Here is a 17247-nt window from a genome sequence, read left to right as displayed (position 1 = left end):
ATATATTTTTTTTTTTTCGATATTACGGAATCGCGAGATTCTGGTCTTCGGGATTCAGTGTCTCGAGATTCCGTAAATCAAGATTTAGTAGTGAACCCATACACACACACACACACACACACACACACATATATATATATATATATATATATATATATATATATATATATATATATTTATAGACAGAGTAAGCCCGCTAGACACACAGACCCTTTGCAGGGGGGACACAGGAAAAATGTCTGTTTAAGTGGCTTGCTCTGTGTCATAATATAGGCAACCTAATGCTGTGGAAAACAAAGCCAGGACATAGGACAGCTGCACATAATGTCATAATGTTAAACCGCCACACCAGACTTCCGTACATCTGCCCGTCATTACGCATGGTAAAAAGGTACGGATAGTGACTGAAGAATAAGGTAATAGGAACTAGCACTGTAACTGGGGTTTCTTCAGTGGGCCACTGCAAGTGTATATGTATGTGTAAATGTGTGTATTCTGAGAGCATACTGGGACAAACAAATAATAACATTTTGGCTGAGAAGAACGTCTTGAATAGATCCATAAAGAAAAAGGTGTAATGCAAGAAAATGCTGAATGTGGTGAAGTGTGATGAATCCAGGATTTCAGCCACTCAACCCCCCCCCCCCCTAATCAGATTTATCCTAGTGAGGTTTCTGCAGCTCCACCCAATGTCTGTTTCAGAACCGATATGTTGGTTCTATGTGTAAAAATATGGGATTCTGGATGACTGTTTGCAGTTCTGCACTGTATACTTCTTATTTTTTAAAAAAGTTATATGTTACTTAATCATTTTAACACTGTTTACTTGGTGTGTGTGTACTAAATGTCTCACAAAAATTGTGAGTTGTCAGAAGCACGTATCTTTAACTTCATGCTGTTACACATATCTGTAACTTCCTGCTGTTACACATATCCATAACTTAATGATGTTACACACATCTGTAACTTCTTGTCCACAATGCTCTAAGAGGGGGAAGAATGGAAAGAATGGAGGGCCACACTTGCAGGGGGTTGTGCATTCAGGAAGCTGATGTATAATTCCAAAAATCCAGGGTGCAACCATGACTCTACATATTTAAAATCTGGAAACCACTTCTCCCTAAATACACAACCTGCCATCCTAGTTTCAGTTTAAATCCCTTGCCCTTTTTTTCACTTTTCAGGGTAAACAACCTGATCCTGTGACATCACATAATTATTTCCATTTCTGTGTGCTAACAGACCACCCCCCCTTAAAATAAAGAATCGTTTTCACATCTGTGGATCTATCACAACTTGCTTGTCTTTAATGCCCCTTTACCCATTATGATCACAACATTTCCTCTCTTCCCGTCTCCTCTTAGTAACTGTTTCACATTTGTTACTTCATGGTCTCTATTCCATCTCAGATTCTTATTCCACTTCTGATCTTAACTGCTTTGCCACCTTGCAAAGCAATGTCCTCTAACATCTCCTTCATAAGCATTCTATTTATATGTATATATTAATTTTTACAGTCTTCTAGATTCTGCTATCATCAAAACAGTCACACATCTTGTTGCTGGGTGTGATGCACTAATGGCAGGGGGCCTGTATACTGAAAGGCATAATAATGTGGCAAGATGTTGCACTGGGGATTGTGCAAACATTATAATATCGAAGTAGATGAGAAGCATAAACATGAGCCACAAAGCATTACAGAGAATGAAGTTTATATCACATGGGATCACCCATTACCAACAGTTCAAAAATAGATGTGTGAAAACCAGATACAGTAGTCTAAGAAAAGAAGGCAAAAGTATCATTGATCATTCAAACTGGTTCATCCAGTGATTACAGTGTCTTACATATAGAGAGATACAAAGTCATAAAATACCAGAATTTGTAGTCAGAAACGAGAGCAATGTGGAAGGATACCTAGACAGTTCCAATGGTAGAAAGAGCAACTGGTTTCATAAAAACAATTTATAGCCTTATTTAGATGTGCTACCAATACATGTCACTCAATATGAACTGCAGAAGGAGACACCTCTGGGCACATTTGTGGGTGCTGCGAAGAGCACTTTCAGCTAACATTATAGATCAAAACAACATTAATTTCAAGAATGTTAATCATACTTTCACTTAGGAATGAGGTCCATTCCCATCATGGTATTAGAAACCCAAATTAAGTAGAGAAAGAAACCATCACCTTATCATTGTGACTCTTCTCCCTCCAGTCCCACTCATTTAACATTTATGAAAAACAACCAGCTGTGCATATTGCACATACTATAAATAGTAACATAAATCGAAGAGAATAATACTTAATAATTCAGTAGTCTGCTTTCAATATGCGCTTTATTCATTTTACAAATGTTACCTCTTCTTTGCATGTATTAATATGTCTAATACTTTTTCTCTGCCATATTTTTACTGTATTTATTAGTAATTATTATTTTAAATTTTGCTTAGCTTTTCCCCTTAGGACTCCACTGTGAATTGAATTTTGCCAAACTGGATGTCCTAGTAAAATATAAGAACGAATGAGTGATTGAGTGAGTGAGTGAAAGAATGAATGAATGAATGAATGAATGAATGAATGAATGAATGAACGAACAAAAATATTACCTCCTTCTGCCTTCAAGTAAATATAATGTACTGTAGATACAGATCAGCTCACTCTGTCTCCTGTATATCATTCAGGAATAAATTTGGCGTGACTTTTTATAGATTTTGATGGATGCTTATCCATTAGATAACACTACAAAGGAGATATCACTGAAAGCCGCTTTCAATGAGCATTATCTGTTGCCTTTTCTCCACTCTGACCATGAAATTGCTACATGTAAAAGGGTCTCACCCTACATGGGACTTGCCCTCCTAAAATTTGTTGTGTTGTTCATTGAAAGTGGCTGTCAGAAATGTTTTAAGCTGCTATGAGTTAGATAAATATCATTCAAAGGATAATCATGAATCCTTTTAAATGCCCATCAAGATCAGACCATTTTTAATGTGTAATAATGTATCAGTAATTGTATACAGACCAGATTTACAAAGCATCTAATAATTAATATTCATCCTCTGTGACAGAACAAAGTCTATGATAAATTGGAAAGATTATAAATTAATAAAAGTTTGTTAGGCAATGGTAAATAAACTTAGGCCTCTCAAATAAATTTCTGAACTATTTAAATGGAAGTGTGCTAACTATCGCCATCCTGAGTTGATGTAATGCAGTGGTTAGCCTCACAGCAAAAGGTTCTACAGTTCAACTCTCGTTTGGAGCGCCTTCTGTGTGGACTCTGCATATCCTCCTTGTGGACGAGTGAGTTTTTAAAGACATGGCAGGTAAGTGTGTGTGTGTGTGTGTGTGTGTGTGTGTGTGTGTGTGTGTGTGTGTGTGTGTGTGTGTGTGTGTGTGTGCCTTCTTTGAAGGCTTGGCACCTGGCTGGCAATTCAACACTGTAAAAACACCACTGCCAATCAATTTGCAGACCGGTGATCTGCTGTGGTGACTCCTAACTGGGAAAAGCCGAAAGATATTTTTTATTTGACCCTTATATGCTTATGTTCAAATGAAATCTGGACATCTGTCACAAATTTACATGCATACATCTTTCTTTCTTTCTTTTTCTATTTTGTACAGTGGTGTCATTTTCATTCAGGTAGTGTGACTCTTTTACCATAAATTGGTATATGACATCTAAAAAAAGTAGTCAGTTTTATTTGTGCAGTAGGACATATATCAAGCTTGGCCAGGTACAAAATACATTCAGGATTTGTACTTGTGGCTTATCAGGTCCTGATTCTGTATTAGCTGTATCTGATGAATATTCCTTTTGCCTTACTGCTTTTACATTAGTTTTGTACCATACCTATTAAAATGATAAAACATTAGCAAAAAACATGTCAAGTAGCGAGCACCAAACATCACTAAACAAGACAAATAATTAATTGCTAATCTCAATCCACCAGGAACCTTATCCAAATCCAGTTACCACGTAAATGAAAATGATGCCATAGCTGTAAACATCTGAACTAATGAAGAGTGCACTGAAGGTCTGGGCAATAATTGTTGGGTATACCATTTACAGAATACAGCTTGCCTTCATTAATTTGCAGATCTGTGTTATTCCACATTTTCTACTTCATTAAAAATAGAGAAAAAAAAAATACTTACGCCGGTGTCAATACCAAATGGATTGTAGTGTCCACCAAGGTCACCGCAGCTCATATCCATTTCCTGAACAGGTTTGCTGTAAACGTACCACTTGGCTTCTTTGATCTATGCATTTAAAATGCAACAGTACAGGAATTAAAAAAAAAGAAGAAAATAATGTGTTTTCAGAAAGCTTTTGTAAATAACCTGAATACAAAAACAACTTAAAACAGAAAAACACAGAAATGTATCACTGCATAATTCTTTAACGAAATAGAATCTTTTATATTAACTGCAGACTGTTCCAGACAAGTCATGTTACCACTTCAAATCATATTCACAAATAAAGTCCCGAGTCATAATACTGATGTTAGTTTACCAGTCCTGTATCAGTCCAAATGATGCCCACTAATGTTGTGAACAATCAAGTCTCAATAGTGACTGTCTTTACCAGTAAAAATTAAAAATAAATAATTAAATAAATAAAACATGTATGAGCAAACGTCTAATGTTTCGCACTGTTATAGAACAATTTAACAAATGGAGACAATTTAATAGACATAATCAAGTAAGGGCTCCAGAATATTGAATTAGAAGGTGAAAGGTACGTAAATCTTCAAATCTTCTGAGGAGCAAGAGAGAAACTCTGAGAAGAAACTACATACTTCATAGTTGTATTATTCATAGGTTTGCGCACAAATTAGGGATGCTGTAAAGATGAGTTCTGAGCAACAAAATCATATTTGAAGAAATAAGCCTCATTTGGAGCAAAAGAGATTAATATACCACCATAGTTATTATATGATGGATTTTCTAGCGTCATTTTTTCTCCTGCAAAAATAAGATATTACTTCTTCATATTTAAAGCTTCAACAAGGGTCATGTTGTATATCAAACCATTCTATAAAGTAGGAAATGAGAGATTCAGGAAAGCTTGTGACACATTCATTCCATCATAAAACAACTCATCGGAAATCACCCCAAACAAAGTAAGGCAACAGTTTTTGTAGGCAACAGAAGGGCTTTGTTCCCCAATATACCCTCATTTAGATGTGTAAAACACCAGGCTTATACCAACATTGTCAGAAGGAAAAGCTTTCATGAGTTATGTGCTCTCGTTGGAATGAACTACAATGAGATGTTACATTTCTGAAATTAGTTATTTAGTAGGTTGACAATTAATGCTATGATGTGCACATAGCATAGATCTCAATTTAAAACCTAAATGTAAGTATAAAGACATATGAACAATAACTGCTCCTGCCATTAGATGTGTAACTGTTATTGCAGTCCCTAAGGCTAAACTGTCATGGGTTTATTAAAATAGCAGAAAGCAATAACTATAACTAGCACCTATCCACAGCACACATGCGCGCATGCAGACAAGCACACACACACACACACACACACACACACACACACACACACACACACACACACACACACACACACACATTTCTGAGATGGGGTAGTACTATATACAATGTCCGTTTCTCTGCCCTGCACCTGGTGTGTGTGTTGATAGGCTCTGGCCCTTCCACATCCTTGACTTGGATTAAACAGGTAAGTGTAAAATGAATGAATGAATTAAAAATGGTTTACAAAGAAATGTAATTAAGATTAATTGTCCCATAGAAAATGCTGAGATGCTTAACTGATACTTCACTTTAATTATTATCCAGTTTACATTATCCAGTTTACAAATTATACTTCTATAAATAAGATGCACTCAAACAGGCAAACTAAATTGACAAATTGCCTCCTTGTGCCACATTATAGTATGTAATGCAATGTAAAACCGTGAGATGTAGTTCCTGTGGTACAGAGTTTGATTCTCTTAGCCCTCATTCCCCTACTGTGTGACCATGCGCAAGTCACTTAACCAAACATTGCTGCCAGATCATCTCAGAAAAGGTACTATGTGTCCAGAAGGCCAACCTAGTTAACTATTATTATTATTATTATTATTATTATTATTATTATTATTATTATTAATATATTTCCTATGAAATCTGCACTTACATTATTTGTATCAGTTGCCTGTAGGTCCACTTCCACTGTGGCATCACTGAAACTGCCATCAGAAAATACTTGCTGGCTCTAGAAGAAGAAAAAGTAGATAAAGATGTTACATTTCTCTAATATATGAATATATACTATCTACAGAACTCAAGCAACAAATGACATTTAGTTACATAAAAAAGAAGTTATGTATTCACCATAACGTTCCATGTTTGTAGTCCATCTCGCCTTTCATTCTTACATATGGGTTCGGAGCTGATCCTCAGCTCCGACTCAGCCAATTACAAAGCTCGAAGTCCCTCAGTTGGCTCGTGGCAAGGTTGGTATCCCATAGTGCACAAGTAAGAATCCACAAATCTTGTTTGCTGCTGTCTAAAAAGTGATACAAGGTATTTCCACAAGGAAAAACAAAGATGAAAGGTCTCCACCCTACAGAAGATAGATACTATCTTGTCTCCAGATCCTCCAAGGATACATGGATGGGGGTAGGAGGGTGGGTTCGTAAGAATGAAGGGCGAGATGGACTACAAACATGGAACGTTATGGTGAGTACATAACTTCTTTATCCACGAACCACCAAGATACCAAATTATAAAGACCACAAAATGCCAGGAACTCCACTTCTTGGAATAAAAGAAGTAAAATGTATTCAGCGACTGCAGAAATCCATTGGCAGCATCAATGAAGCAGATCCACAATTAAACGAACCAACAAACTGGTATAGCAGTTGATATATTGACAATGACATATAACTGTAAAAACACAGAAAATCAATGTATCCTCACACTATAACCTTGTAGCACCTCGGCCAACCAGCCTTTACAGAGTAATGAATTAAACTGAAGCTAACATTTATATACAAAACTAATTATTCAATGAATTAAATGATTATTCCAATTAATAAAAATTACATTTCACATTCAAAACTTGAACACAAGTTAAAAAACAGTAATACATGAGCATTATAAAAAACTCTTCCAATTACATTCCCTGTTTAAACCAGTGGGTTGTAAAGTGTTATATTTTAAAATAAAGATAGATTCATTCTTTCTCAAAAGATATTTTATCCTGTTTTCACTTACATAATTGGAGTTAATTTGTTCCAATACTGTAACTTTAAATTTTAAAGGAACCCCTCCATGTTCAACATAATTATGTTCTCCCAAAGGACTAACCATTTTACTATTTTTTATATCTCTTATGTGTTCCTTGACTCGTTCAGCTAAACTTCTTTTCGTTTCTCCCACATACCATTAATTACATTCACATCTAATAGCATAGATAACACCTACGCTTTTACATGTATAACTGCCTTTCATCTGAATTTTTTTACCATTTATTTCTTCAAAAGTTTTAGTTATATATTGGCATATTGAGCATTTACCACATGGTTTAGTACCTATATCTAAACTTAGATTTTTTATTACTTCATTTGGTCTCTTCTAGATGCTATGTACCAAGATATTTTTAAGATTCCTTCCTATTTTATAGGAAAATTTAAGTTGTAAATTCTTCAGGAAAGGAATATCTCTCTTTATTATATCCCAGAAGCTAACTAGCATCTTCTGCAATTCATTTGAAAAAATTGTGTATTTCGATCTTCTTCTTCTTCTTCTTCTTTCGGCTGCTCCCGTTAGGGGTCGCCACAGCAGATCAACTGTTTCCATTTCTTCCTGTCCTCTGCATCTTGCTCTGTCTCACCAACCACCTTCATGTCCTCTCTCATTACATCCATAAACCTTATCTTAGGCCTTCCTCTTTTCCTGTTACCTGGCAGCTTCATCCTTAGCATCTTTTTTTCCCAATATACTCTGTATCCCTCCTCAGCACATGTCCAAACCAACGTAATCTTGCCTCTCTGGCTTTGCCTCCACACCTTCCATCCTGGGCTGACCCTCTAATATACTTATTCCTAATCCTGTCCATCCTCATCACACCCAGTGCAAATCTTAACATCTTCATCTCTGCCACGTCAAGCTCTGACTCCTGCCTTTTTCTCAATGCCACTGTCTCCAACCCATATAACATAGCTGGTCTCACTACCCTCTTCTAGACCTTCCCTTTCACTCTTACTGGTACTCGTCTGTCACAAATCACTCCTGACACTCTTCTCCACCCACTCAATCCTGCCTGTACTCTCTTCTTCACCTCTCTTCCACACTCACCATTACTCTGAACTGTTGATCCCAAGTACTTAAACTCATTCACCTTCACCACCTCTACTTACTGTATTTCGATACAAAGACTAAAATTTGTTCCAAATCCCATTCTTTTTTGTTATTAGTCCTTGTAACATTTCTATATCTAGTATTATATCTCATTGCTTTCTGCCCAAACACTTTATTATAACTCTCTAGAACCAGTTGTTCTGAGTAGCCCCTCTTAATGAACATATCACTAACTTGAATGGCTTCTTCTTTAGCCTCTTCTATATCTGTAAATAACCTCTTAATTCTTAAAATTTCACTATATGTAAGTGATTGTACTGTATGTGCAGGATGTCAACTATTAGCATAAAGTATATGACTAGGCTTGTCGAATTTTCTATATATTCTGGTTATAATGTTACCTTCAATTCTCCCTTCCTGCAAGCCATCATATTTAATCAAAAATCTACTGCTGTTCAAATAATTAATAAAATGTGTTACTTCATTTCTTCCACCCTTACAAATAAATATCAAATCATCTATATATCTAAAGTAATTTATAACAAATTGATTATAAAATGAGCTTCTATAAATGTGGCTATATTCAACCAACCCCATAAAAAGGTTGGCATACATAGGCGCGAAAGCCTCCTCCATTGCTGTACCCTGTAACTGTTGATAAAGTTTGCCATCAAATTCAAAAATATTGTTGACCAAGCAGAAATGAATTAATTCTTTTATATATTCATACGAAAGTTATTACTGCCAAACCACCAAGTAAACGCTCCCTTTCCAGAATTGTGAATATAAATGACAGGATCCAAAAGTGGTAGAAACGGAGCGAAGCAGGTTAAAGTAAAACATACACTGGTTTATTCATGAAATCACAATCGGCCAAATAGAATATTATATTACACAATTGGCCAAATAGAATATTATATTATGTCTTGTTGTTTGAGATCTGAAGAAGTATATGTCTTGTTGTTTGAGATCTGAAGAAGCTCTAGTAGTGAAAGCGCTAATCTAATATAATATTCTACTTGTATTGAAGCGCAAAATATTATCATTCTTCGTAGGTGGCATGAAATTACTATTAACCCTGATATTAGAAGTATCTAATCTACTATAATCATTCGTGTCCGTATCAGAGTTACAGGAATAGAAACTTTCATTAGATTCTGAATCACTATCCTCATTTAATACTACATTTTCAATATTTCTAGTTTCAAAAAATATTCCTTTATATGCATTTTTCTAACAAGTTTGAAAATTTCACTTTTTAGTTCATATAGTCTAGGAATGACCATGGGGATAAATTTTAAACCCCTATTCAACACGGCCATTTGATTATCATTAAACACATATCCTGAAAGATTGACAACATAGGGGTCTGAACCATCAGACCATACCTGATTAGTATGTCCATTTTCCTCGTTTACTGTAGGGTCCATGGTTCTGTTCCCTGTTACCCCCATGTCCAAACCATGTTCTCTTCTTGGTTCCCGTATTATTGACTGGCCCACGAAAAGTTCTTTGAAATGATCCCCCTTGTTGAGATGCTGGCAAACCAGGAAACTGTTCTTCTTCTCGCTCTTCCGCTGAAGAGCCACACTTTCCGCCGATATATAGAAGCTAGAATGCCGTTCTAGCCCTTCCTGTTCTTTTTGAAATTGAACCTTGTGACATTTGGGTTTATGACTGGAAGAGAGCAAAAAAGCTTTCTTATTACCATAGTCCCTCAAGTCTCTCTGAAGCTTAATTTTCTTGCGATTAAGCAGTTCTTTTTCATAGGAGACTAATCTGTTATTAATGTCATTTAAAAAGTTTTCAAGTGAAGAATTTGAAGTATGTTTTACCATCTCAGCACATAACTTTTTAGTCTCTGCTTTCAACATATTTCGTTTCAGCATATCTCTTTCTATAAGGATTGCCACCCACTCACTACTACACCTATGAGTTGCCGCTGTCCAGCGCTCATGAAATATGCGTTCTTGTTCATCACTTAATGTAAAAGGGGTAGATGGACTTTTAACAGTATGCAATCCTCTGGCGGTGATATCCAGTTCTTGATAATGTTGCAAACTATGTATATTGTAAAAAACAGATGTTTCTTTATATACCAATTTTTCTATTTGTGCACACAGTTCTTGTACCGCCAGTTGGTTAGACACTTCTGTCCTTTTCCCAATTGCGGCAAACAAGTTAACATTCTGGTCTGATCTATTTTTGTCCCATTCCTTCAACACACTAGATTGCAATTCACCAGTTTAGCTACCAGAGATGTTAGCCTTTTCTTGTTCAGCAATGGTGTTATTAATAGTTGTTAAACTTCTATTCTCACTTTCACAGCATGATAGATCCATCCCCACTTCTTGAAAGACGCGGGGTAAAGAAGCAAAAGAGTCACTGGCCATAAAAAATCCACGAACCACCAAGATATCAAATTATAAAAACCACAAAATGCCAGGAACTCCACTTCTTGGAATAAAAGAAGTAAAATTTATTCAGCGAATGCAGAAATCCATCAGCAGCATCAATGAAGCAGATCCACAATTAAACGAACCAACAAACTGGTATAGCAATTGGTATATTGACAATGACATATAACTGTAAAAACACAGAAATCAATGTATCCTCACACTATAACCTTGTAGCGCCTCGGCCAACCAGCCTTTACAGAGTAATGAATTAAACTGAAGCTAACATTTATATACAAAACTAAGGACTTTATGACCACAGTGGCAATGTGGTGATCAAAAGAGAGGTTGCTGTCAACCTGTGTTCCCAGATCTCTTATAATATTTTGTGTTCAGTGGACTACCATCAGTGTGGTAATTCATGGGAACCGGGTTTTTCCCAAAGGGAATGATGACACATTTTTTGGCATTGAGCTTAAGGCCATGGTTCTGACACCAGTCATTGGTCACAGTGAGGCCATTCTGTAGGATGTCAATATCACTTGGGGAGTTAATAATAGCTCCTAACTTGCAATCATCTGCAAACTTTGTCAGCCAGAGTCCCTTCATGTTGGCCTGGACTTCAGAGAAGTAGATACCAATCAGGAGAGGACCCAGAACCGAACCTTGTGGGACTCCACTCGTGACTAATCAGCAATGTGACTTGGAGCCAACTACTTTCACACTGTGGGTTCTATCTTTGAGCCAGTTTGCAACCCACCTACTGATATAGGGGTCAATGCCAAGCTTAGTGAGTTTTTCTATGATTCCTGAGTGGAGAATGGTATCAAAGTCCTTAGCCAGATCAAGGTAGGCTGTATGAACCACCTTGCCTTCATCCACAGCTCTGGCGACTGACTCAAAGAAGTTGACCAAGTTGAGCAGGCATGATCTACCCTTCACAAAACCAAACTGTGTGGGATCCAGTGTTTGGAGATTCCCTATATCCTTGCTTATTAGGTCCATGATGATGCGTTCCATAGCTTTGCATATCAGACTAATCAGGCTAATGGGGTGACAGAAGCTTCAAAAAGTATTGCTTTGTTAAATTTATTCTAATGTACACTCCTGGTGACCAACTTCTTTTCAAATTATACCTCTTCCATTCTAAATGGGTGGTGTATTAGTGCTGCGGTTAGCAATGTAACCTCATGGCAACAAGTTTTCTGCTTCGATTCTCAGCTGCGGTGCCTTCTGTGCAGAGTTTGCATTTTTCCTCTGGGTGCTCCGGTTTCCTCCCACATTCCAAAGACACGTGTCTGCAGCATTTCTCCCTGAGCCTCTGCTGAAAATGGACTTTGTCCCAGTTGGACTTTCCCGATAAACAAATGTTAAAATAAAAATAAATAAATAGTGACCACATTTTCTCCACTGGTCCATTCTTCACAGGTGTCTCCAAGGACTGTTTCTTGATCAAATACTTTTCTCTGTCATTATTAATGACATCTCTAATACTGTCTCACCTAACTTTAGTTTACTTTATGCTGATAACATGCTTCTGTGCTGCTCATCTCCCTCACTCAATGATTTGAATTAAAACTTCAAAAGGACTTTGCTTCAATCTGTACATGTTTCATGAATAACAAACAACAACTAAATTCCTTCAGTTCTGCTGTAATGTTATTTTATATTCCCTAGAAATGCAGTGACACTCATTCTATCAACATTTTCTACCATGGCAACAAGATCCCCCAGTAGTCCACATATCAATATGTCAGACTTCATTTTCATCCTTCACTTAACTTCTCTCTTCATAATGAATATATAGTGGCAAATGTCTTCAAGCAGTTTAAAAGCCCACTAATTAGTCTGTAAGCAACTCACCACTGCTTCCAGGGCACCTTATTCCGGTCTCACCCTGATGTGTTGTTTTACTAGTCCTTTTCCATTCAGGGAGCAGCCCTGCATTTCATTAAAGAAAGACAGCGGATTCCCAATCACTGCTAGAGCAACCCTTTTTCTATTATGTCTTATGAATTGCTTAATTGCACATAGTAACCCTAGCTTTTAAATGAACCTTGAGTGAAATTCCGCACCTGTCACCTTAGAGTTGTCTAAACTAAGATGACAGGTGTGGAGTTTGTGACACTGCTCACACCATGTTTCAAAAAAATAAATAATAAAAAGAAATAGTGAAGTCCTTCTATAACATTGTACCAATAATTGTATAACAATTGTACTATAACATGTTTCTAAGGAAATGAGATGTGAGACAAGATACAAGTCATTGAGATTTAAACTAAAATAGGAGCTTCATGACAGTACTAGCTATAAATGTTCCACATATGCTGTGCAATAGCACCCCCCCAACATTTTCCCATACCCCAACACTTTCCCATACATTAAGCAGTCCTGGAACATTTCAATTCTTATTGAAACACCCTAAGTTAGTCAGTACAGTACTTTCCAATACTTTCCACTAATACATGTTCTCTGCACCAACTTAGGCCATACACGCTCTTTTCCTTACTACATTAATTAATTAATTTATTTATTTTGACATTTATTAACAGAGAATAATACTAATTACAAGAGGTTTTTAAACACATGATGTTTTTATATACAAGACTGACACAGTTCTAGTTTGATTAAGTACATGACAAAAGACACGGAATCTGTGGTACAAACAATGGTGGTACATCAGTAGGCAGAAGAGAGAAAACTAATAACAGTTAAAGGTAGTTACAAAAAAAAGGAATTGCAGGAAGAGAAACAGTATGGAGAAGTGCAGGTGAGTAAACAGAAGAGTAAGATGAGAAGAGTTAAGACAAGTTGTGCAGAAGGGAGTAGTTAGTGAATAGAAAAAGGAGGAGGGAAAGACAGTAGTTGACTTTATTTGCATGAACAGATTCAAGATTTTAATAGGGTTTCAGTTAATGCTTTTTGGAAGCTTTGAGTATGGGAAATATTACATTCACCCTTCATTTCCTTATGTGACATCAGGACTGGCCTTAGGTCAACTGGTGCCCTAGGCAAAAGGGCCCCACAATGCCCCCCCACACACACACACCACCTGGTGCCCCAATCCTGTTCTACCTACACTATGCAGATTACTTTTTTCTTAATTTTTCTTACAGTTTGTCTTAACCTTCATTTCTTTTCTGTATTCATTCAACATATTTTAAAGAAATCACTTCTTTACTATAAAAAAATAAATACTGGAAAAGCGCCCCTTGTGAGAGTGGCGCCCTAGTTGACCTATGCATAAGGCCAGCTATTTGTGACATTCCAAAAATATATTTTTTTTAACTCTGCTCCTTTTTTATGTCCTCACTGACATTCATCACTCTGTCTTACAGTCAAATTACAAACACACACACACACACACACACACACACACACACACACACACACACACACACACACACACACACACACACACACACACACACACACACACACACACACACACACACACACACACACACACACACACACACACATACACACACACAAAGCCCTCTGCTTAGGCACTGTTGGTATCATATAAGTGAAAGGATAATATTGGCTCTCATTTGAGATTCAAACTCAAGACATCCAGCGTGCTGTACTGGTGGCACAGCTGCTGGACCAACAAGAGCCTCTGTCTGAAGAGATGTTATGTTTTCTCTTAAGAGTTTTAGCTTTTCAGCTAGGAAACCCCCAACATGGTGATCAATGTCAAATTACGAACACATATATGCAAACACACACATACACACACACACACACACACACACACACACACACACACACACACATACACACACACACACACACACACACACACACACACACACACACACACACATAAACACACAGATACACACACATGCGCACACACACACACACACACACACACACACACACACACACACACATACATACACATAAACACACAGATACACACACACACACACACACACACACACACACACACACACACACACACACACACACACACACACACTCATACATACACATAAACACACACATACATATGCACACACACACACACACACACACATACATACACACACACACACATACACACACACATACACACACACACACACACACACACACACACACACACACACACACACACACACACACACACACACACACACATACACATACACACACAGAGAAAGCCCACTGCTTAGGCACAGTTGAAATCATAGATGTGAAAGCATAATATTTTCTCTCATTTGGGACTTTAGCCCAAGATCTCCAGCATAAAACGCTGGTGTCAATCTGTTTAACATTCACTCTGCAGCATTCACACTAAACTTCTGTTTCTGGAAGTCAGTACTACTGCACTCTAGCTTCAGTATTGTGCTGTAACTTTATATGCACCTTTCTTTATTCACAGGTGACCCTACTTCAGTTAAAACCTTGAAATATACCACAAATGCTTGGCAGTTACACTGTGTTGGAGAATATTATACATAAGTAAAATATTTGTAACATTTCATTATTACCTGATAACAGTTGGAATTTTCACACCTGAAATCTGTGTACTATTTCACTACATTATCTTTGCTTTGTATTTATGCACATTTTTTAATTATTAATTAATTATTTATTGCTTGTATTTGTAACTGTTTACTCCTTGCATGCTGCCTCACTTAAGGCTCAAGACATGCCTGAAAAGGGTCCCTTGACCAGCACACCAACCAAATTAAAAAACTTTAAGTAAATAAAAATAAAGAACGCAAGAGAGAAATTAACTAAAAATGCAATTATCACAGCAGGGCTGTTCTTTGATTAACACCTTCCACTTTATATAATGCTGCAGAGAGACAAAGAGAGGGATGGTATCTGTGTGTGTGTATATGTGTGTGTGAGTTTGCATACACACTCATTGCATGTTAATATATGCATGAGTGTGTGTGTGTGGCCATGCATGAGTATTTGTTTGCGCGTGTGTGTGTGTGTGTGTGTGTGTGTGTGTGTGTGTGTGTGTGTGTGTGTGTGTGTGTATTTGGAGAAACCTCCTCAACAATATTTTTTTGGCAGTTGAAAACAAATGTGAGACTGAGATAAGACAGCTACTGAAAATACCAGTAGAAAGACCATTTTACAGGATATTGGAAGACGACAAAAGTACTTTAAAGGAAGCTTAAGAATTTGGTATGAGATTTATGAAGGCAGACAAGAGGGAGGTGTTGTAATTATGAATAATTCCAACTACAGAGAAGCAATGTTGTGCTTACTTTAAAAGAGAAAGACTATGAAGACATCACAAGAGATATTAACACAGAATACAAACTGATACAGTGTAAATGATGACCTTGTCTGGGGATTACAAGTGGATGACATTTACAACTTCTTGGTTTGTAGTCATCCTATGATAGGTACATTTTTAGCATTCCAAAATTTCACAAGATGGAAATGAAATCACCCATTTTGCCCAATAATAAGCACTGATGACTCTAAGATTGAGTGCATCTCTCAATATTTAGACACTATTTGGGGGCAGTATGTCACACAGATAAACTCTTACATCAAAGATATAATTTTCTTGACAAATTGCAGTCAGTAGAGACTCCCTTTCTGAGAGTTTGGTTTTAGTAAATATGGATGTGGTCTCACTATATAACCAAATGGCACAAATGACACAGGAATAAATGGTGAATAATTTAAGTAAAGTAACTTATTACTCTAATAATAAAAGTAGCACTGTGTGCACTTTTTTTAGAATTGTTTTGGAACATAAATATTTATTGTGACAGAAATATTGCATATAAATGAATTAGTAGTATAGCCATGGGGGCAAGGTTTGCATTGTCCCTTGCTAACCAAGTTAAGGATGACTTGGAGAGCAATTTTTGTAACATTCAAAATGGTTTTATAATGTGGTTTTATATTTGTGGACAATTTGTTCTTTTCTATAAGAAGGAACTGTTTGACACATTTTTGAAAGAGACGAATCACAGTATCAAATTTTTCTCCTTCACATGCAACATTTTTCAGAATTATACAATTTTCTGATGTTACAATATGCTTAGATGAAAACATGAAAACATAAAAATTAGGGTTCCTATTAGAATGACGAAAATGCATTTTGTCAAATGCGTTTTCGTAGACACATATAGAGCGAACAGGCAAAACAGCGAAGCGGCTGTTCAGCGAATTCTTTCCCTGGGAAAGAAGTCGCTTGACTGCTTCATTGCTTTGCCGTGTTCTGCAGTGTAGTGTGGTCCCTTGTCTGGTATAGCTTCTGAGCGTGAATGTGCAATAGTTACTGACCTTAGGGTTAGGGTGCGGGTTAAGGTAAGTGCATATGTATGAAAGTGTTTACTGTTTTTTATTATAGGTTCATAGGTTCATAGGTTCATACAAGGCTATCTGCCCTAGGGCATTTATAAGCCTAGCCAGAGTGTGTTTGGCTTTCGCCACCCATTTTAAATTAATTTTGCTATGCCTTTTTTTGAGGTTAGTATACTGTGCCTCTGTCTAACAGTGACACAGAAGTGATAGCCGGGGTAAACCTACG

At 36.9% G+C, this 17247-nt stretch overlaps 1 protein-coding gene across 1 annotated transcript in view; it reads right to left on the bottom strand.

Annotated features, from left to right (window-relative positions):
* The window catches only part of LOC122788835, an 829367-nt gene that overhangs the window by 342251 nt on the left and 469869 nt on the right, over positions 1–17247 (bottom strand). Inside the window, exons 4-5 of the mRNA XM_044055713.1 lie at positions 6164–6241; positions 4163–4267 (exon numbers count right to left, since the gene is read on the bottom strand). Coding sequence (XP_043911648.1) covers positions 4163–4267; positions 6164–6241 — 183 coding nt within the window. The remainder of the gene's footprint in view (positions 1–4162; positions 4268–6163; positions 6242–17247) is intronic.

Source organism: Protopterus annectens, chromosome 14.part0 (assembly GCF_019279795.1).
Source record: "Protopterus annectens isolate FY-2018-M chromosome 14.part0, PAN1.0, whole genome shotgun sequence".
NCBI classification, from domain to species: Eukaryota; Metazoa; Chordata; order Ceratodontiformes; family Protopteridae; genus Protopterus; species Protopterus annectens.
Note: the sequence above shows the minus strand (reverse complement) of the source record. Positions and strands in the feature narration are given on the sequence as shown.